Genomic DNA, 23,095 nt, shown 5'->3' with positions numbered 1-23,095 from the left:
TAGAGACAGGAAAATCGTACTGGGAAAAGCTTTCTTACAATGGAGGAAATACAAAATTTGGTCAAGGATATAGAGTCTTACTGTGAATTTTAAACCATACTGACTTGACTTTTATAATACTCGTAGTGGATACAATTACTTCCTGTAATAATCATGGAATCTTCCTGGAACTTTTCAGTTCCAAAACTATATAGTTTATATCATCTAGTTTTTTTCCTACTCTTAGACACTATTTTGGTTTCTTAGAACTGTTAGGAGGGTGCTTTTTTTTTTGTTTCTTTCTCTGTTTCTGTCTTTGGCTCTGCATTAAAACTAAAGTAAAATAGTTGTAATTATGGAAATTTAGAAATTAAAAATCTGTTTCTCAAAACCCATATTATAAAGGGATTCCACTGTGTTTTCTAAAGCATTCCATTAAGAAGATATTCCCAATTGTTCATCTCATTGAAGAACACATGTTTTGCCTAAAATAATAACCAGCTGTAGAAACACAGGCTTTTAATAACCATAAGATAAAACTTACAACTTCAGATATTTTTTGTATTGTAGTAAAAAAAAAAAAAGTGCACTGAAAGTCCTTGTGTCATATTCTAAAATTTCAGATTTCAGACATTTTGTATTATTGTTATTTAAATATTCACCTTATAGCCCCTGTGTCAGTATAAACGAGTGGAGTTCAGGAAACAATTGTGCATCTCCTGGAGCGTGTAACATATATCTCAAATGTAAGAACCATTTTAATCGTATTTGAATGTGAATGAATGAAGAGACAAATGGAATCCTACGTAATATTATAGCTAATATGCATAATATAGCAGTTAAGTCTGTTTGAATTCTAAAAATATGACTTAAATTTAGATTCTCTTTTTAATATTTAGGATGTAGAAGTTCAGTTATGTTAAGGAAGGAGGTCCTGTGCAACAAGAAAATAAACAAGAAAAACGTGATAAAAATGTTATTGTATATTTTTCAGTGTTGTCCAACTGGGAGCTGAGAATTTTAGATTGCTATTTCTTGACCTTTTTAGCTCCATCTTGTATTCCATTAATTTTTTCTTTTCAAACAGTATATTCTCCTTAGAATTCTGAGTACCAGTCCTTGTTCCCAGTGAAATGTTAGGAATATTTCTTCAGTTCCTCTCTCTAGTAATACTTGACAGCATTCAGGTAGTGATAGATGATCATGTGTGGCTAATTGAATGACTTTTTTTATAGTGGCAAAATTGGACTGTTTATTACAGTATTATTTATAAACAGTTTTAAAGTAATATAAATCACTATTATTAGGGGTACACAATGAACAAAAGCCTCTGTTTTAAATATATGTTTTATATACAATTTATGTTGATATTTTCATAAAACTTGAACAGTATAGATATATAATTTATGTATTAATAAAAATGTATAAAGCATAGGCTTTGTTCATAGTGTATCCTTAACAATACTGATATATTACTGATTTATTGTATATAAATTCTAAATATATATGTTTTTCCACATACCTCATTATATTTATGCTTTTCTTTTTTTTTCCTTAAGTTTGTACTTCACTAGGCATATTTCACTTTTTCCTTACTTTTTCCTCCCCTACCGTTTGTCGTTTTTAATATTTACTGTTAACCTAATTTTTCCTTGCAGAATACATTTCTTCAGTGTCTGTTCTTTGACTCCATCTCTTTCTGCCTCTATTGTTAACATGTTTGCTTATGGCTTTTTGTTTAGAGTGTTTGTGGCTTTCATTCATGATCATTGCCCTACAGGTTTAATATTTTTTTCACTCTTTCTTAGAATGAACTGAATTAAAAAAAATCATGTGTCTTTAGCTCTTTGACAAACAGAATAGAAATAACTTTTCCCGTTTGCAGTTCTAATCCCTCTAAATAAGGTTCTGCTAAAAACTAAACTTTCATATTTCCCTTCCCCAGCGATAATTCATGCATATAGAAATCATGCAAGTAAATTTCAAAATATAGCAACTAATTTAAATAGCTTAGTTTTTCAGACATAGTACTCTAAAGTATTGGGGATAAATTTTTATTCTAGAACATTTTGGTAGAGAAAGTAATCTAGTGGGTGTCACAGTATTTGTATAGCAGTATATTAGGGGTAAGGAGAGGAACATCTGGGGCTTCCTATGTCATCTGTCATAATCCTTACCCCATGAGGTTAGTCAGTGGCAGAACTGGGATTTGAATCCACATCTGAATGACTCCAGAGCTGGTGCTCTTTGTGTTAGATCATAGAGGAATGGGGGATGTTATAATTATTTTATTAAATTTGACTCATTATTCTTAAGGTTCTTATTTTCTTCTCCAGAATGTCCTGAAACCAAACTTAACAAAGCTAATGAATGCTTCTCAGCAATCCAAAAGAAACAGTAAGTTATCTAAGACTGTCCTCCTGGTGATGATTATTCACTGATTTGAAATTCAATTCAATTATTCACTGATTTGAAATTACAGATGTTCTCATGTACTCTCCCTTGTTTTCACTGTAGTAGAAGCAAAATGTGGCATTGTGAGAGCAGAGAGTACCACCTTGTCTGAGGACAGTAATTCTGATGGTGAAATTGAAGATGTGGTTGAAACCGTTCCCGAACCATCACCTGGAGTCCAGGGCTTCTCTCATCCCACCTTCCCATTGCCTGAGCCTCTTCCACAACCTCTCAAGTCTCTCGCGGGCCTTGGTCTCACAAAGGCAAGTTGTTTTGTTTGTAACTGTTTTTTCCTTGTACTTTTTCACATGCCATTCACATGTCATGTCCCCTTATATGACCAAAAGGATCCTACCACAGAAATGGCAGCTTTGAAAGTCACGATACAAAATGGTGTGATAATAGGAGCAATATATGCGCATGATTCTGATTTATAAATGCTGGCATACTAAGTATGCCCTTATGAAAGAAAAGCATTACCAAGCAATTAGGAAGAACAGCTAGATGCGTATGGACATGGGGAGGGTGGTGAAGGGGAAGAATTCACTTAAGAAGGACAAGATGAATATGAAATGGAATGAGGGTCAGGATGAGACAGATTATTACACAAACACAACAGAAATAGTGGGGGTATGTCAGACGAGGAACTCTATGTTATAAATATGAGAAGAATTATTTCAAATTCAACTTAAGAGGAGACAGTGAGGTCATGAAAAAGCAATGCTCATACTCTTTTGAATGACATATAGCTGATTTTTATGAAGAACTAAAAGAAAATTTGTTCCTTACCTTTTTTGGTGGTTGTTTTTGAGGTTGGTAGTGGTTCTTGTTTTTTTTTAATTGCAATATAATCAATTTACAATATTGTGTTAGTTTCAGGTGTACAGCAAAGTGTCTTGGTTATACTTATATATGTACATATGGCTTCCCTGGTGGCTCAGTTGGTAAAGAGTCTGCCTGCAGTGCGGGAGACCTGGGTTCAATCCCTGGGTCGGGAAGATCCCCTGGAGAAGGAAATGGCAACCCACTCCAGTATTCTTGCCTGCAGAATTCCATGGACAGAGGAGCCTGGTGGATTACAGTCCATGGGGTCACAAAGAGTCGGACACAACTGAGGGACTAACACACACACATATGTATATATCTATATTGAATATAGTTCCCTCTGGAAGTTCATTTCAATTGGAAGTGATTTGTCTTTTTAAACAAATTCTCACTTTCAAAGTAATGAAGTGATGTCTTCTATTTAATATAGCAAAACTTTAGTTCATAAACAATTCAAGGTGAGTTCTGTTTTAGGCCTTAGCAGATTTATTATGATTTAAGAATTTTTGGCCTTTCTCTTTCTTGTGGTTTCTAACTTACTGTTTGATAAATACTTAATGTACTTAACTAATTTATTGTACTGTTTGGTATAATCTTGGTGGGTGTTTTAGATCTTTTTGAAAATAAAGAGGAAATAAATAAGGATTTTATCTAGTCTTTTTACTAAAGTTATAATTTATAATTATATAAATGAGATTCTTACTCTCTTCATTAAATGAGAAAATTTTCAGCTGCAATAGTTTTAAAGAAAAAATGTAGAACTTTTTTTTTGCTGAAGAGATTCTGATTTGTCTTTAATATCTACATGTAATGGCACTTACAGTAAATGAATGAAATCACAATTTATGATTTTATTTTCTAATACAGACTACTTGTTATTATAAAGTCATAAGGAAAGAAAAATTACCAACAGAGTTTAAAAATTATCTCTGGAAGATAATTTTTTACTTTTTGAAATATCTCTAGCCATATGTATACTCCATGTTATTCTTAAGAAATTTTATATTAACTTCAGTATTTATAGCTATTAAACTAGCCTGTCAATTCTTTGTTATATATATGAAACTAACATATAAATTCTTTTGTATCCAAAACTCAGAAATTGTGGTTACTTGATTTTTTTGGTTTGTTTGTTCTTTCCTGATACGAAGTTTGAGTCTGCTTGATAATCATAGATGTATTTGCAAAACCTTTATATCTCCAGCTTGAATAATCATAATTTTACTACTATTTTTAATATCTAGATCATTCCTTCAATCTTTACCTACTATTCCAGAAGGCACAGATAGGAAATTAGAGTTAGTGTGCTGTTTACAGGGAAATAAGAAGAAAACCCTGTGAATTTTCAAATAGGGTTTTGTATTTCTTTCTTACCTCATAGTAGTACTTTAAAATGACTCATAATTCCATACTCACATAAGCATTTCTCATCTACAATTTAAAACTTGTCTTTTAAGATCAATTTTAGAAAGGAGTCTTCTTGTAGCATCTTGAATTGGTGTTTTACTATTAAACCTTTTCATTACACTCAAAAATGCTTATTATTGTAATATCCCAGAAATGAATATTTGCACATATTTATAAAAGTATATTTTTATGTCCTTGAAACAGATGTTAAAATATATAACTGAAAATTTTAATGTCATAGTTTTCTTCCCCTGGTATTTTGTTTTCAAAAGTTCAGAATTCTGCATAGGTTTGCATTAATTATACTAGGTTAGCATATTTTACAAATAGTTATCTTAACAGCAGTGCTTTTCCTGAATAAGGCTATCTATTTCTAATCCAAAGGTATTTATCCAAATCCTTTCTTCTGAATCCCTTGCCTGCCTCAGATTAATTCATTACTCCCCAAACTGAAGGCCTTGTTCCTGACACTTCCCTCGTCCCTGACTCTTTGTAAGCTACACTGTCATCTGTTTTCCCCATCCTAGTAGACAGCATCACTGAAATGCCACAGCAGGAACGATCCCGGACTCCAAAGTTCCTTGAAATTACTGCATCCAGTCACTCAGCAAGTTCAGTATTTTCTACCTGCTTATCATTTTTCATGCCTTATTATCATAATCTACTTTCTCACTTATAATCTTGAAATATTCTTTTCAAGTTTTGCTTCCCTGATGTTTATCTTTATGTTGCTACCAGAGTAATCTTTCTAAAATATATTTGTCAATCTTTTCATTCCTCTTGGCTTTGCAGTTTGTTTTGGAATGATTTTTACTGTTTTTATTTGGCTGTTTTTAAAGCCAAATTCAACTTTTTAATTACAGTTTCATGGCAACTCTGGGTGATATGCAGTGTTTAGTTTGCTTCCTGTCCACTCTGGAGCATTGCTTGTAGTTGTTTTTTTTTTTTTTTTTTACAATGCTGTCCTGTAAAATAATGTCATGTTTGCTACTCCCTGGTGCAGTGTAGTCTTTCCCCTTTCATTTGAGAAAAAGCATGACACCAAATAAAATATATTTGTGATGATGTAACCTTTTACTTGTGTGGTAGATTCCTGTCACATGAAGAAAAAAAGATGACACTTGCTTTTTGCCATTTGACCCAGTCCTTCCGTTTTGTCTCTCTGTAGGGTTCCCAGTAACTGTGCTCTAGTTTTCCACATGACTTATTCGCACTGTTTCACACCTCGTCCTTTCCTTGGGCTGCCCTTCCCAGAATCCCCCTCACACCCTGGCTCTGTACTGTGTCTTCTGAGACACAGCCCTTTGTCACAGTGTTCCTTGAGCTTCACGGGCTCACCTGCCTCCTCTCTCCTTTGTGCCCTTCCTGTGCTTGGTCCGCTTCAGTTGGAGAGCTGTTGAAGGACACATTTCTGCCCTCTTGTTTGTTTTCACGTGTCTCTGCCTTGCCTAGAACACAGAACAGAATCGCTCTTTTCTTTACATTTCTAACTTCTCCGAGGACAGTGTCTATGATTTCTTAGACAACAGTGAATGTCATCTTACTGATTGACTGAATGACCAAATCAATGAATATGTTTTCTGAAGTTGGGTTTCTGTTTTATTTTGTCTTGTTTTTATAGGAAGGAGCCACAAAGCCAGAGATTGTGGACAAAGAAAGTGATACAGATATTGTTGAAAGGGCTCCACAAGAGCAAATAAATCATGACCTTTTGAGTTCTGTTGATGGAACACACAAAAATAATAGAAGTGGTAAGTTAGTGAATGTCTGTGGATTTTTTTCTATGCTTAAAAGCTCAAATAAAAACCTTTAAAGTGCGTAGATGCAAATATGGCATCCATTTCTTTTTAAGTGTGTTTCTTTTGCTCTCTTTCTTCAGAAGTGTCCCAAGTACTACCAGCTTTTTCTTCTTGAAAATGCTTCAACCCTCTGAAATTCTTTTCCACTAGTTCATTTTATTGAATTATTTGTGGATAGAGATAGACATATATGTATTAAAATTCATACTAGTAAATGTTCTCATTAATGTATCTGTGATTCCATTTTACAGATATGATGTCAGCCTTAGGTTTGGGAGAAGAGGAAGATATAGAATCACCTTGGGATTCTGAGGTACTGTCTTCTGTTATTATTTTGAAATGTAAACAATTGAGTGATGTAAAAACATAAAAGCGGAAGATGCTGTGACTTTCTCACCTTTGCATTTGCCCATCACAATATTTTATTTTTAATTTGATTTTAATCTTTATTTTTAATTATTGATTTTAATCAATAAGATAATTCTGTGCTAAATACTACCACATAGTACACTTTAGCTAATTGTCAACGTTTACCTAATGAAATTAGTGTAATACGGAAATCAAGGCTCAGAAGTCATAAGGAATCTGTTTGTGTTCTGAAGTTACATTTATCTAAAAACTGAAGCATTGTTACAGGTGAGTCTATGGTCAGATGTTCCTTTCTTTCTTTCTTCTTTTCCTTCAATTTTTATTGGAGTATAGTTGATTTGCAATACTGTGTTAGGTTCAGGTGTACAGTGAAGTGAATCAGTTATATATCTCTCTATATATATCAGCTCTGTTTTAGGTTCTTTTCCTGTGTGGGCCATTACAGAATATTGAGTGGAGTTCCCTGTGCTGTGCAGTAGGTCCTTAGTTATCTGTTTTATACACTGTAGTGTGTAGTGTGTTTGTGTCATCCCCAACCTCCCAAGCAAATGTATGTTTCTTTGGCACAAGTGCATGTGTAAAACTGCACACAGGGCCAGAGAGAAACGGGTTGAACTGTGGTTTTTTTTACCACGTCAACATCGAAAAGATAGTGCTTGAAACTTGAAGGTATTATTACATTTGGATTGTCAAGTTAATCTGCAAGGAACATTTCAAGAGAAGCAAAAGCATAGGGAATAGTAAGAAATATGTGGTATAATAACAGCAGTTAGCTTTGCTTTGTGATGTTTTAGTTAAGTACAAACCATTTTGGATAGTTTAACTAGCACGCACAGAGAACCTTTATGGCAGCCGTACTTGAAGTAACATAAAGTAACAGTGCTCTGTTTGAAGGTGGCAGCTATGGAAGGAGATAAGAGGGGCCTGATCTCTTAGATGCAGGTAGCCACTGCCTGGTGATACAGTGCTGTGTTTGAAGTCAGCATCCTGAAATCTGTCACTTAGCAGCTGTGGATCTTGGCAAACCTGTCTTAACCGGGTTAAATGTAGGCAGTTTTTAAAAGTAGGATATTTTCTTCAAAAGGAATTAGGAAATCTTCATGTAACTCAATATTAATTTTAACAGAGTATCTCTGAGGATCTTTTATCTGGAGCTGCTAGTCAAAGAGGAAAAAATACGTTAAATGGACAAGTTGAAGGTAAGAACTATATTTTATAGAAAAGTCATTTGACAGAATATTGATTTAAAATGGAAATGCTGATATATTCTAATAGGCAAAGAAAATCACCTGTCAGATGTGTAGTGAGATAAAAGATGAGAAAAGGAGGGAAATAGTGTATCTTATCAGGTGTCAGTCACAGATTAAATTGAGAATCCAGTTTAAGGAGCTAAATTATTTAGCTCCTGGACTTCCTTGGTGGTCCAGTGGTTAGGACTCTATGCAGTTATGAGCCTCCAATGCAGGGGGTGCTGGTTCGATCCCTACTCAGGGAACTAAGATTCCATTTGACACATGGGCAAAAAAAAAAAATTAATTCTGTTTCAAGATACTCTATGACCTAAGGAAGGTTGAGAAACAAGAGGAAAGAGGGGATGAAGGATTAGAGAGGCAGAGGGTATAGGAAGGAAATGAAGGAAAAGGAAGCACAGGTCTATGGGGAAGGTGGCAATAAGTAAGATAATGCTTTAGAAAAAGGGAGAGTATTTGATATGGACAAAGCATTTGAAGTGAGCTTCTAGCACCAAAACGTGTCAGAGAAGAACAGCAAAGCTTTCCCCTCTTCCTGTCTTCCTCATTGTTAGGAAGGCATTCAGGATTGAGGTCCCTGGGCGTGCAGAGCGGTGTGTCATCCTCTGTGGGGGAGCGTGGGCATAGGTGCTCAGCTGTAATGTGTGCAGATTGGTGTCATACGAAATGTTGCTGCTTTATAGGATGGTGTCACATAGGCCAACAAAAGAGAACTAGAAAGAAGGAGCAAGCAGGGGGCATGGTAGGGAGATCAAGTAACCTACAGCTTGATAGAGAGTCCACTGGAAAGTTTCCAACTTGTAATGCAGTTTCACACTGGGGGGAGTGTTAGAGTGAGGAAGCTGAGGCTAAGATTTCAGGGGAATAAATTAAGTTGAAGTAATGTAGAAGCAGACTCAGTATAGACCAGAGTTTCTCAGATTTTAACTAGTAGCCTGGGGACCTTGTGTGAAGTGCACGTACTGAGCAGGAAGTCTGAGAATCTGTTTCTAACAAGCTCTCCGAGTAGCAAGGGTGTAGCCTTGGATTTAGAGAAATCTGGAAGTAGAGCTTTGGAGAGTGCAGGACATAACAGGATCAAGGAAAAGCATTATTTTGTTTCTCTTTCTAACCGTGTCTATAGCCAGAGGGAAGCAAAGAGTTGAAGTAGCAATTACAGGTGTAAGATACCATTGCTAAGCAAAGAGGGAAAAAGAAGTGGTGGGGATGGTCCATAGAAAGAATGTAAAGGGGGAAGAATTCCAGATTACCCTTTATAGAGGAAAGAATCTAATAAAAGGACGGAGGGAAGAAAGTAAGGCCTTAGAGAGGTGAGTTTGGAGTTGAGGAAACTTGAAGGAAGTCCTTCTAGATGGCTTCAGTGTATTTGCAATGAGAAGAGATAAGATCACTGTTGCTCCAGAGAATACTGGAGGTGGGAGGGGGTGCTAGAAGTGGGGGAAACTCCAGCCACTCCACATACCTATCAGGCCTCAAAGATATGTGTTGTATCGGTATTTGTTATTCAAATTAGATTAATGTGAATATGGGGGCATTGACTTTTTTTGACAGTTGTTACACAGAAATCCTTTGAAGCAGTAGCATGGTGTACCAAACCAAACTAAGTTTTGAAACAAAACAGATTAATAGGGTTCATGCCCTAAATGCTAGAATTGTTATTTTTTTATAAGTACTACACTGATTTTGAAACATGCAAGATTTCAAATATCTAATAATGGTGTGACAGTTAAATTTATTATTTCCTTTTGATAATTGACTTTCAATATTGAGAACTTATTATACATTATTTTCTAGATGTGTCTTATATACCTTCTTGCATGATTGGATCGAGAAACTTTAAGATGGCTAAACTAGAGGAGCCAAGACGTGTAGGCATACCAGTAGCCCACATGGGTATGAAAAAAAGTGAATATTGTTATGAACTATTATTCTACAAGTGTGTATCCCAGCTAATCAGTTCATTACTCTTTCTCTGATGAGAAATGAATTATGCATTCAGTTGAATTGTCATCCCAGCTGTGCACTTCTTAAATGACTGGACGGGTTGAAGAACATGATAAATACTTGTAGTATAATGGTATAAATGATATTGCTGTATTGCATTCAAGATAATGCTGTTGCATTTTACCATCTACTTTCACATTTATCTTCTTGGGGTCATGGTTTGCTCCTCTGATTAAGATCACTTTTCTCCTCATCAGTCAGCATGTTCTCATTGGTCTGTGTGCACTTTAATGTTTTATAAAGTCATTGAAAATGTAATGTTACTTTTGAAATCTTAACTGCATGTTTTGTTAAACCTTTATTTCTATTTTTTCTTCACTATCTATACTGAATTCATAGTCTGTCTTCCTGGTGTCCTAACATCCCCCTGAAAACAAGATACTAAAACCGAACGTATTCACCGCCAAGGCTGAGCACAAGGATTTCTGCTCAGTACTAACTCTGCATGAATGTAGAGCTGGCTTTCATATTTACATGTTATTAACTCTGTGTCCCTTTTGCCTTTTAGATTCTCCTGAGAAATATCCTAACGTGAAGGTAAAATCGTTTATGTTTTTATCTTGAATTATGAACTGTGGATTGTATCAAATGTACATTATTTATTAATCAACTTGTTTCCAAACCCATTCAGCCCGCAGTCTTAGTGAAAGATTCTGTTCCTAATAAAACAGTCGGAATGAAGGATTTACAGACATCCAGTTCAGGTAAATTTTGCAATACACACTTAACTCTGAAAAGAGGGACACTGAAGTATTTGAAATGCTCAGTCTTCATACTGCTAACTTTTTTTTTGCAAATTTAATTGAAGCATTTGACATACATAAGGCAAATGTTGTTATTGGTATCCGTGTTTTAAAAAAAAATGTACAAGCATAAGAACAAGAAATTTTTAAAATGTAAACTTGAACTCAATATGTTTCTATATATGTTTCGATACCCTGAAGTTCTCAGTTTGGAATCTGTATACTTTTAGGGATTCTCAGAAATTAATTATTAGATCCTAAGATTTTTCCAGTGTCCAAAAATGCTTATTTGAGCTCGGACCTTTACCTAGAGTAAAGCTTCTCTTGCTAATATATCAGTTGCATTTCAGCTTATAATTATTTCATTTTAGTGTTGTTACACAGATGAATGTAGGCCAACCAGATGTTTTGTTTAGCAGACTTTGTGTGTGTGTTGTTTTTGTGGTATCTTTGATTATTAGAAGTAGGGGAAGTACTCATACTTAACAGTGATTCTGAACATTTTGGCTTTAGGATCCTTTTATACTTCTAAAAATTATTGAGAATGCCATGGAACTTTTGTTTAAGTAGGTTGTATTTATTGATGTTCACCGTATTGGAAAACAAAGCTGAAAAACTTAAAATACAAGAACACAGAATCATAATGGCTAATTCCACTTGTCTTTAGAGTTATAATATCACATATCGTGTCTCTGAAGAACTCCACTGTGCACTCGGAAGAGAGTGAGAATGGAAGTAACATTTAGTGTTGTTGTGAAAATAGTTCTGACCTCTTGGACCCCCTGACCCGATGGTCTCTGAACTTCACGGAGTTTCAGGGCACACTTGAGAACCACAGTTTTAAACTGTTGAAGTGGTTAGACGTGAAACGATAAAGGGGGCCTTGAGTTGAAACGGGGTTTAAAGTTTCACTTATACATTTCTTGCTTGTTTCTTTGACTTCTCTTAAGAAAGTTAGACCTGACAGCTTTTTTTTTTTGAAGCAAACATTTTTGTGTTGCATTCATTCTTGTCTCATGGTGCTCTGTGCTCTTTGGATCCAGTATGGTCCTCAACTTACCCTATTTTCACGTGGAAACAATTAGTCACACACAAGCGTGTCATTTCTTAGATAAGTTTATGTTTATCCAAGGCTTAAAAAATGGGTTCTGAAGATATTGATACATTGAAAAAAGGCTGTCTCTTTGTAATTAAAGTAGTTGTAGTTGTTGTTGGTGATGTTCAGTTGCTAAATCATGTCCTACTCTTTGTGACCCTATGGACTGTAGCACAGCAGGCCGCCCTGTCCCTCACCGTCTCCCCAAGTTTGCCTAGTCTTGTCCACTGAATCAGTGATGCTCTCCAACCATCTTACCCTCTGCTGTCCCCTTCTCCTCCCCTCAATCTTTTCCAGCATCAGGGTCTTTTCCAGTGAGTTGGCTCTTCATATCAGGTGGCTAAAGTATTGGAGCTTCAGTTTCAGCATCAGTCCTTCCAGTGTGTATTCAGGGTTCATTTCCCTTAGAATTGACTGGTTTGATCTCTTTGCTCTCCAGGGACTCTCAAGAGTCTTCTCTAGCACAACAATTTGAAAGCATCAGTTCTTTGGCACTCAGCCTTCTTTACTGTCCAACTCTCACATCCCTCTGTAACTATTGCAAAAACCATAGCTTTGACTGTACAGACTTTTGTTGGCAAAGTGATGGCTTTGCTTTTTAATACATTGTCTTGGTTTGTACCATTAATTAAGGTAGTACCTTATTCAATAGAAGTGTTTTTTAAACACTTTAAAGTACCTATTCAATAGAAGTGTTTTTAAAACCATGGTCTCTAGAACATACAATATTGTCATGCATAATTAAATGTAAAATAAGTGCCATAATTTTGTTAAAAAATATTTGTATGTTGAAGAAAAATAATTATTAATAAAGTTCTTATGGAATACAGAATATATAATAGAGATTGAGTGAATCAAAGTAAGTAATACTAGAAAATTAGCAAGTAGAAAAAAATGAGAACTAGTTAATGTCTCTTCATGAATGGCAGTGAAGTGTAAGATAAAATAAGCTCTGAAGGACTAATGAGTGAGGGGAGAGGAGGACATGGAACTGATTCTCTGAAGAAAGACTTTGTACAAGTTAGTTAGAGTAGTATACTTACTGACATTCTAATAAATGGAAACTTTGTTTTCAGATTTTTCAGATTCCGATTCTCCTAGTTTGAGCCTCAACAATGAGACTTATCAAAGAGTGGGGCATTTAAAAGTTGATCAGTGTCCACCGGTGTCACAGTCAGTGACCAAAAATCAGTCAGCATCCACAGAATTTGGACAGATGACTGTAATAGATAAAAGATGACTATTGGAGCAGTGTTTCTGGTAGAGAATTACACGCTCCATGACCTGTGCCAGTCTCGGCTGCCAGAAAACAGAAAAAGCAAACAAGGTAATGCAGAAGCCCAGGGCACTCCTCTGTGGGCCACCTGGGCACGGCCTAACCGTTATTCTGACAGTTCCAAATTAGATTTTGTGGCAAAACCTATCTTGTGTTGACTCCTTTTATGCAGCCTACAGCCAAGCAATACCTCTTAGCAAGGTGTTTGCATTCTCCCTCTGACCATAGTAATACAATAAATACAAAGAGAGTTAGGAGAAAGTAAGCTTGTTTAGCCTACTATTTAGCGCACACCTGAAAGTGGGTAGCAGGATTATATTTAGAATTCTGGGACTAGTTGGGAGACCTCAGTAGACATCTAGACATTGCCTTCTCAAAATGTAACTTCATAGCAATATTGAAGGAGTGCTGTATCATTTAAAAGCAGTATATAAAAAGTCAATTCTGATTCTACTAGGATGCCCAGTCTATTGAGTAACCATGTCCAATATGTGTTGTCCATAAATACCAATTAATTTAGCACCTTTAATCAGTCATATGGTCAGAGCTATAGTAAGAAATCATATACTGTTTCTTTTTTTCACTCCTAGTTTTTTCTTTTCTATCCTCACCTATAGGTTTAACTTTGCATTTACAAAAGATTCTCAGTTATTTCCTAGAATAGTGACTACAAGCCATAAACTCAAAGTGTTTTATTTTTTTTTAATCTATAGAAGTGACTTGTTTGCCCTTGTTTGTCCATTAGCTTGGTATGTCCACGAAACGCAAATTCAGATAAAACCTATCCAGTCCCTTCAACAGAGGAAGATGTGAAATAGGAAAACTACAAAATAAATAGAAGCAACTTCAGACCATTCATACAGATCGTTTCTCATCTTAGTTGATACCTTTTAGAAAGTAACCAGCAGAGTCTTCTCCTTCAGGGTCCCCAGATTTGTACATTTATTCATTTCATAATGATTTATTCTATCCTGGACTCAGAAAATTTTATATCCTGAATATTTCTGGAAATGCTCCCCCAGTTCAGGCCTGCATCACCTTTGTTTTTTTCCGTTAATAATGCCTTCAGATTCATCTCCCTCCATTTATTTGTATGCCCTTCAAATTCATTCCTCTTGTAGCATTTAGAGTCACCTCTCTCAAAAGCAGGTGTGACTGTGAACCACTCTTCAAATCACCTTAATGTCCAGGCATCATAAAGTGACACGTGAGGCTTTCATAGTCTGACTTCTGCCTGACTCTTCATCTCCCGCCCTTTCTGTCGTTTGCTATGGAATTCTGAATTGCTGGTGATGCCCTGCTGACCTGTCTCTGTACTTTCTCAGATATTTACCCTGTTGTGTGTGTGCTTCTCTCCCCGTCTTGTTACAGCCTTGCATGCCTTCCCTCTCCTTCTCTTGGACTGTGTAAGTCTCCGCTCAGGCATTACCTCTAGAAAAGCATTCCCTGACATCTTTTATCTACATTTTTCTTTAAACTCCAGTGTCTAGTACAGAGCAGAAAGCTGATAAATAATTATTGAATAAATAATTGAATAAATTATTTATTGAATTATTGAATAAATAAGGACTATTTATATAAAAGTGATTTTTAAGAGCTTGTCCTGTCAGTTTAGGAGCCAAGAAGATAGGCATGTGAAAAAATAATTTACAATTCAGGTGAAGATACACTAGAAAAATGTATAAAGTACTAAGGTAGCTACAAGGAAAGGGATACCTGTTTATCTGAGGAAAGATAGCTATAATCAAGGACAACTTCACAAAGCAGGTTGAGTCTTAAAAGATGAAAAGTTATTTGTCAGGAAGAGTACAGGGTAGCATTTCAGATTAAGGAATTGATAAAAGCATAAAAAGTAAGAGGAATTTTGTAAACTTTGAGTAATGTTGCAGTTGAAGCTTGGCATGTTGTTAAAAAGGTACTGTTATGAAGTAGAGGAGAGAATGTATTGTGACTTTATGTCTGTCCTGTATTTTGAAATTTTGTTTGGTTTCTGATTGTTTTGTTCATTGATGTTTGGATGATTTTGTGAATGAATCTTTGAGCTGTTTGTGTGCCTGTATCCTGGTGACATCTGGTATTTTCCAAATTGTTTGTTGAAATTTTAGATCACTGGAAGTATTTCTTAAAGAAGTAAATATTCAGCTGAAGATTAAGATTAATTTAAGATGTCATTTGATACAATGTTTTAAATCTATGTTTTAAATAAAGATTATGTCTTTTATCTAAATATTCTAAGTAATTTTAACTAACCATACAGATTTGTCAGCAGAACTAGACTTAGAAATAACATCAGAGGAAGAAGAAGAAAAACCTGTTGGAGATGAAAGTAACCATTCCCAGGTATGTAAAAAGGTAAATTTAAATTTCTGGTTTAATACTCTTTCCTATGCTTCAACAGCATAATGCAGTGTGTAACAAAGATCATGACAAATGAAATTACCTTTCAAAATTAAATCAATAGGTAATAATTTAATAGTTTTTATAGCACCTTAATTATAAAACTTCAAATATTGTTAGAATCTATTTATAGTTTGTTTTTGGAATTGAGGGAAAAAAATTTCCTGACTATTGTTTACTTCCATTTTTATAACTTCACTACATGATTATGAAGGAGACATCAAATACTGAATTATAAGAGTAAACAGTTAAAATTATGAACAATATGACAATGATGATCCCGGACCTAGATACATGTAGAGAGAAATCATTTCCAGTGGTTCAAGGTTTTCCATTGAAATTGTCAGTCAGTGATGCCAAGATGAAAGATTCATTCTGTCTGTGATCTTGGCATAATTGATTAGGAATGTACATTCAGGGAGAGAGTGGGGTCATAGAATCAACCCAGTTACCTATTAAGAGAATTGAAGCTTCCAGATTGGACCTTTCTTGTTAGGGTACAAATAATAACTTTCTAATTTATCTCATTTTGGGGTGATACATCAGTAAATATTACTAAAAATGCTTTATGCACTTTCATTGGTAGATATTAGAATATAATATAACTGAATGTAGGGGCTTCCTTGGTAGCTCAGCTGGTAAAGAATCCACCTGCAATGCAGGAGACCCCAATTCATTTCCTGGGTCAGGAAATTCCCCTGGAGAAGGGTTCAGCTACCCACTTCAGTATTGTTGGGCTTCCCTGGTGGCTCAGATGGTAAAGAATCCACCTGCAGTGTTCGAGACCTAGGTTTAATCCCTGGGTTGGGAAGATCCCCTGGAGGAGGGCGTGGCAACCTACTCCAGGATTCTTGCCTGGAGAATCCCCATGGACAGAGGAGCCTGGTGGGCTACAATCCTTAGGGATGGAAAGAATCAGACATGACTGAGCATACACATAAGTGAATATAACCAGGTAATACGTGTTGATGAATAGCACTATCATAATATATAATTTGCATAAAAATTTAGGGATTTGTTCCTCTTTCTGATTGTTGTTAATTTGATTTTGGCTCCTAGTAATATAAAGTTTGTCTGTTTTGCACGTATTAGTCCTTAAAAAAAAAAGATCTTACAAATGTGCTATAGGGACTCCATATTTAAGATATAGTGAGGTGAAATATTTTTAAGTGAGGAAGCCTTTATAACATTAAAAATCATCTAATTAATTTTTGGTAGATTTAACATATATGAATTACTTAATTCAAACAGTGATAAAACTGGATTTGTGAGTTCATGTTTTTCCCCTATTTTAGGCTAAGGCAAGTTATTTTTCACTTCTTACTTGTGATCCAGTGATTTGTGAGTAGCTAAGCATAGATTAAGAAGTTTAAGAATTAAATTTTAATAAATTTTAGATTTCCAACATGGACACTTTAGGATATTTTTAATGACAAATACATGTACTCCCTTCCCTTTATGTATTTAATAACAAATTAATAACAATAACAATAAAATAAAAAATAGAATAAACAATACAAAACAAATTTTAAAAATAAAAAATTTAATAACAAATACATGTACTCCTTTCCCAATGCATGCATAAGGCTTCCCTTGTGGCTCAGCTGGTAAAGAATTTGCCTGCAATGCAGGAGACCTAGGCTTGATTCCTGGGTTGGGAAGATCCCCTAGAGAAAGAAAAGACTATCCACTCCAATATTCTGGCCCGGGGAACTCCACGGTCTGTATAGTCCATAGGGCTGCAAAGAGTCGGACACAGCTGAGTGGCTTTCACTTTCACTTTCACTTGTACTCCCACATATTCTTTAACCATCACTTGAAGATGTTTCTTTTGAGACAGACTTTCCATTGTGTTGTTTACTAAAATGTAGTAAGTTTTGATACCTGTGATTTTGTCGCATAGGTAATATAAACTCCTACCCCCCAAAAATTAAGTGTTTATCTCCAAAGGAGAAAACTGAGTTTTGAGAGGCTGTGAGATTTTTCTTCCTTCCAGTAATAGGTTTTTAAATTTCTTTGTTTACTTGTTTGCTCTTTTGTGTAAGAGGTGCCTTGACTGAGTTTTAACAACAGACAAAAATCTATAGGTATTCTCCTTTAAGAAAAAGGAGATCAGCCCTATCCCCAGCTAAGGCATTAAATTACTTGGGCAAAGTCACGCTTTTAACTTATCTGCTGCTGCTACTGCTGCTAAGTCACTTCAGTCATGTCTGACTCTGTGTGACCCCATAGACGGCAGCCCACCAGGCTGCCCCATCCCTGGGATTCTCCAGGCAAGAACACTGGAGTGGGTTGCCATTTCCTTCTCCAGTCCATGAAAGTGAAGGGTGAAAGTGAAGTCGCTCAGTCGTATCCTACTCTTCGTGACCCCATGGACTGCAGCCTACCAGGCTCCTCCGTCCATGGGATTTTCCAGGCAAGAGTACTGGAGTGGGGTGCCATTGCCTTCTCCATTTAACTTATCTATTCATTTGATAAATTCATTTGGTAATTTATCAGATTCAAGGTTACAGAATTTTATCATCTCTTTTGGTGCCATAAAATGCTAGGGAATGCCACTTTAGGGGCTTTGAAGAAATCATTTAGTTTATCTTTGTGTTTGATGTTAAGAAGGGTTCTAATTTCATTCTTTTACATGTAGCTGTCCAGTTCTCCCAGCACCATTTATTGAAGAGGCTGTCTTTGTCCCATTGTATATTCTTGCCTCCTTTGTCAAAAATAAGGTACCCATAGGTGTGTGGGTTACTGGTTGGGGCATCGACTTGGATAACTGTGATATTGAATGGTTTGCCTTGGAGACGAACAGAGATCATTCTGTCGTTTTTGAGATTGCATCCAAGTACTGCATTTAGGACTCTTTTGTTGACCATGATGGCTACTCCATTTCTTCTGAGGGAATCCTGCCCTCAGTAGTAGATATAATGGTCATCTGAGTTAAATTCACCTATTCCAGTCCATTTTAGTTTGCTGATTCCTAGAATGTCGATGTTCACTCTTGCCATCTCTTGTTTGACCACTTCCAATTTGCTTTGATTCATGGAGCTGAAGTTGAACGGTTTTATGAAGACCTATAAAACCTTTTAGAACTAACACCCAAAAAAGATGTCCTTTTCATTATAGGGGACTGGAATGCAAAAGAAGGAAGTCAAGAAACATCTGGAGTAACAGGCAAATTTGGCCTTGGAATCCAAATGAAGCAGGGCAAAGACTAATAGAGTTTTGCCAAGAAAATGCACTAGTCGTAGCAAACACCCTGTTTCACCAACACAAGAGAACACTCTACACATGGACATCCAACACCAAAATCAGATTGATTATATTCTTTGCAGCCAAAGATGGAGAAGTTCTATACAGTCAACAAAAACAAGACCAGGAGCTGACTGTGGCTCAGATCATGAACTCCTTATTACCAAATTCAGACTCAAATTGAAGAAAGTAGGGAAAACCGCTAGACCATTGAGCTATGACCTATATCAAATCCCTTATGATTATACAGTGGAAGTGAGAAATAGATTTAAGGGCCTAGATCTGATAGATAGAGTGCCTAATGAACTATGGAATGAAGTTTGTGACATTGTACAGGAGACAGGGATCAAGACCATCCCCATGGAAAAGAAATGCAAACAAGCAAAATGGCTGTCTGAGGAAGCCTTACAAATACCTGTGAAAAGAAGAGAGGCGAAAAGCAAAGGAGAAAAGGAAAGATATAAGCATCTGAATGCAGAGTTCCAGAGAATAGCAAGGAGAGATAAGGAAGCCTTCCTCAGCTATCAATGCAAAGAAATAGAGGAAAAGAACAGAATGGGAAAGACTAGAGATCTCTTCAAGAAAATTAGAGATACCCAGGGAACATTTCATGCAAAGATGGGCTCGATAAAGGACAGAAATGGTATGGACCTAACAGAAGCAGAAGATTTTAAGAAGAGGTGGCAGGAATACACAGAAGAACTGTACAAAAAAGATCTTCACGACCCAGATCATCATGATGATGTGATCACTAATCTAGAGCCAGACATCCTGGAATGTGAAGTCAAGTGGGCCTTGGAAAGCATCACTACAAACAAAGCTAGTGGAGGTGATGGAATTCCAGTTGAGCTGTTTCAAATCCTGAAAGATGAGGCTGTGAAAGTGCTGCACTCAATATGCCAGCAAATTTGGAAAACTCAGCCGTGGCCACAGGACTGGAAAAGGTCAGTTTTCATTCCAATCCCAAAGAAAGGCAATGCCAAAGAGTGCTCAAACTACTGCACAATTGCACTCATCTCACATGCTAGTAAAGTAATGTTCAAAATTCTCCAAGCCAGGCTTCAGCAATACGTGAACCGTGAACTTCCTGATGTTCAAGCTGGTTTCAGAAAAGGCAGAGGAACCAGAGATCAAATTGCCAACATCTGCTGGATCATGGAAAAAGCAAGAGAGTTCCAGAAAAACATCTATTTCTGCTTTATTGATCATGCCAAAGCCTTTGACTGCGTGGATCACAATAAACTGTGGAAAATTCTGAAAGAGACGGGAATACCAGACCACCTGACCTGCCTCTTGAGAAATCTGTATGCAGGTCAGGAAGCAACGGTTAGAACTGGACATGGAATGACAGACTGGTTCCAAATAGGAAAAGGAGTACATCAAGGCTGTATATTGTCACCCTGCTCATTTAACTTATATGCAGAATACATCATGAGAAACGCTGGGCTGGAAGAAGCACAAGCTGGAATCAAGATTGCCGGGAGAAATATCAATAACCTCAGATATGCAGATGACACCACCCTTATGGCAGAAAGTGAAGAGGAACTAAAAAGCCTCTTGATGAAAGTGAAAGAGGAGAGTGAACAAGTTGACTTAAAGCTCAACATTCAGGAAACGAAGATCATGGCATCTGGTCCCATCACTTCATGGGAAATAAATGGGGAAACAGTGGAAACAGTGTCAGACTTTATTTTTTTTTGAGCTCCAAAATCACTGCAGATGGTGATTGTAGGCATGAAATTAAAAGACGCTTACTCCTTGGAAGAAAAGTTATGACCAACCTAGATAGTATATTCAAAAGCAGAGACATTACTTTGCTGACTAAGGTCCGTCTAGTCAAGGCTATGGTTTTTCCTGTGGTCATGTATGGATGTGAGAGTTGGACTGTGAAGAAGGCAGAGTGCCGAAGAATTGATTTTTTTGAACTGTGGTGTTGGAGAAGACTCTTGAGGGTCCCTTGGACTGCAAGGAGATCCAACCAATCCATTCTGAAGGAGATCAGCCCTGGGATTTCTTTGGAAGGAATGATGCTAAAGCTGAAACTCCAATACTTTGGCCACCTCATGTGAAGAGTAGACTCATTGGAAAAGACCCTGATGCTGGGAGGGATTGGGGGCAGGAGGAGAAGGTGATGACAGAGGATGAGATGGCTCGATGGCATCACTGACTCGATGGACGTGAGTCTGAGTGAACTCCGGGAGATGGTGATGGACAGGGAGGCCTGGCGTGCTGTGATTCATGGGGTTGCAAAGAGTTGGACACGTCTGAGCGACTGAACTGAACTGAGGTGTGTGGATTTATTTCTGGGCTTTCAGTCTTGTTCCATTGGTCTATATTTCTGTTTTTGTGCCAGTACCATACTTTCTTTATGACTGTAGCTTTGTAGTATAATCTGGAGTCAAGAAGGTTGATTTCTCCAGCTCGATTGGATTAAAATGGATTAAAGACCTAAATGTAAGACTAGAAACTATAAAACTCTTAGAGGAAAATATAGGCAGAACACTTGATGACATAAATCAAAGCAAGATCATCTGTGATCCACCTCCTAGAGTAATGGAAATAAAAACAGAAGTAAACAAGTGGGATCTGGTTAAACTTAAAAGCTTTTGCACAGCAAAGGAAAGTATAAGCAAGGTGAAAAGACAGCACTCAGAATGGGAGAAAGTAATAGCAAATGAAACAACTGACAAAGGATTAATTTCCAAAATATACAAGCAGCTCATACAACTCAATACCAGAAAAAACAATCCAATCAAAAAGTAGGCAAAATACCTAAATAGACATTTCTCCAAAGATGACATACAGATGGCTAACAAACACATGAAAAGATGTTCAACATCGCTCATTATTAGAGAAATACAAATCAAAACTACAATGAGATGTAACCTCACACAAGTCAGAATGGCCATCATCAAAGTCTACAAGCAATAAATGCTGGAGAGGGTGTGGAGAAAAGGGAGTGCTCTTGCACTGTTGGTGGGAATGTAAATTGATCCAGTCACTATGGAAGACTGTATGGAGATTCCTTAAAAAACTAGGAATAAAACTACCATATGACCCAGCAATCCCACTCCTAGGCATATACCCTGAGGAAACCAAAATTGAAAAAGACACATGTATCCCATCATTCATTGCAGCACTGTTACTATAGTTAGAACATGGAAGCAACCTTGATGTCCATCGATAGATGAATGGATCAAGAAGTTGTGGTTCATATACACAATGGAATATTACTCAGCCATAAAAGGGTATGTACTTGAGTTGTTTCTAATGAGGTGAATGAACTTAGAACCTATTATACAGAGTGAAGTAAGTCAGAAAGAGAAAAATAAATATCATATTCTAACACATATATATGGAATCTAGGAAAATTGTACTGGAGAATTTATTTACAAGGCAGCAGTGGAGAGTCAGACATAGAGAATAGACTTATGGACTTGGGGCAAGGGGAAGAGAGGGTGAGATGTATGGAACGAGTAACATGGAAACTTACATTACCACATGTAAAAAGATAGCCAATGGGAATTTGCGGTATGGCTCAGGAAACTCAAACAGGGGCTCTGTATCAACCTAAAGGGGTGGGATGGAGGGGGAGATGGGAGGCAGGTTCAACAGGCAGGGGGTATATGTATAACTTTGGCTGATTTATGTTGAGGTTTGACAGAAAACAACAAAATTCTGCAAAGCAATTTCATTCAATTAAAAAATAATTTGAAAAAAAGAAAAAGACAAAAAAATCATTTAAGCTTTCTTGGTTTTACTCCTATTTCTGGTCAATAATGGGGCTAAAATAGATAATTATTTCTGTACCCTCTAGCTATAAAGTTTGATGGTTATTGAATGTGGGATTGGGAAGCATTATTTATATTCCAGAATTCCACACTAACAACTCATAAGTTTCACTCTGCTCCTTGTGTTTTGGTAAACTTTGGTTCATATATTTTAGTGAACACCATCACTTTTTTTGTTATATCCTGGATCCAAATCAACAAAGAAATTTAAAAGTCATTGGGGAAAGAATAGCTTTAGTGTTTTTGAGGCACTAAGGTGTCACATCCTCTAAATCTGGCTGTTTAATGGAAAATTCAGGTGGTAAACACTGAAGAGGACAGATTTTGTGTGTTTTGTCTTTTTAGTTCTCTGTCTCTGCCAGTTAGATGGGGAAGACTGGGGATGAATAATTGCATCATCTTAAGAAAGCCTTTTTTGAAATTTTGGGAATTTTGTTTCTTTTCATCAAACAGGAAGAA

General features: G+C 36.4%; 1 protein-coding gene across 5 annotated transcripts in view; it reads left to right on the top strand.

Moving 5' to 3' along the window:
* The window catches only part of LOC138417351 (ankyrin repeat domain-containing protein 26-like), a 72,232-nt gene that overhangs the window by 14,738 nt on the left and 34,399 nt on the right, over window positions 1–23,095 (top strand). For 3 of the 5 annotated variants that reach the window (XR_011248091.1, XM_069547262.1, XM_069547261.1), the window contains exons 8-16: window positions 2,316–2,376; window positions 2,497–2,696; window positions 6,287–6,416; window positions 6,716–6,777; window positions 7,960–8,032; window positions 9,878–9,976; window positions 10,596–10,624; window positions 10,719–10,791; window positions 15,460–15,542. Coding sequence is in view for 4 of the 5 variants with exons in the window: in XM_069547262.1 (XP_069403363.1) it covers window positions 2,316–2,376; window positions 2,497–2,696; window positions 6,287–6,416; window positions 6,716–6,777; window positions 7,960–8,032; window positions 9,878–9,976; window positions 10,596–10,624; window positions 10,719–10,791; window positions 15,460–15,542 (810 nt within the window). In the remaining variant the exon portion in view is untranslated. The remainder of the gene's footprint in view (window positions 1–2,315; window positions 2,377–2,496; window positions 2,697–6,286; window positions 6,417–6,715; window positions 6,778–7,959; window positions 8,033–9,877; window positions 9,977–10,595; window positions 10,625–10,718; window positions 10,792–15,459; window positions 15,543–23,095) is intronic. The other 2 variants (XM_069547264.1, XM_069547263.1) reach the window with 1 other exon arrangement.

Source organism: Ovis canadensis, chromosome 13 (assembly GCF_042477335.2).
Source record: "Ovis canadensis isolate MfBH-ARS-UI-01 breed Bighorn chromosome 13, ARS-UI_OviCan_v2, whole genome shotgun sequence".
Classification (NCBI taxonomy): Eukaryota; Metazoa; Chordata; class Mammalia; order Artiodactyla; family Bovidae; genus Ovis; species Ovis canadensis.
The sequence above is the reverse complement of the archived record's forward strand: the minus strand, read 5'-3'. Positions and strand labels throughout refer to the sequence as shown.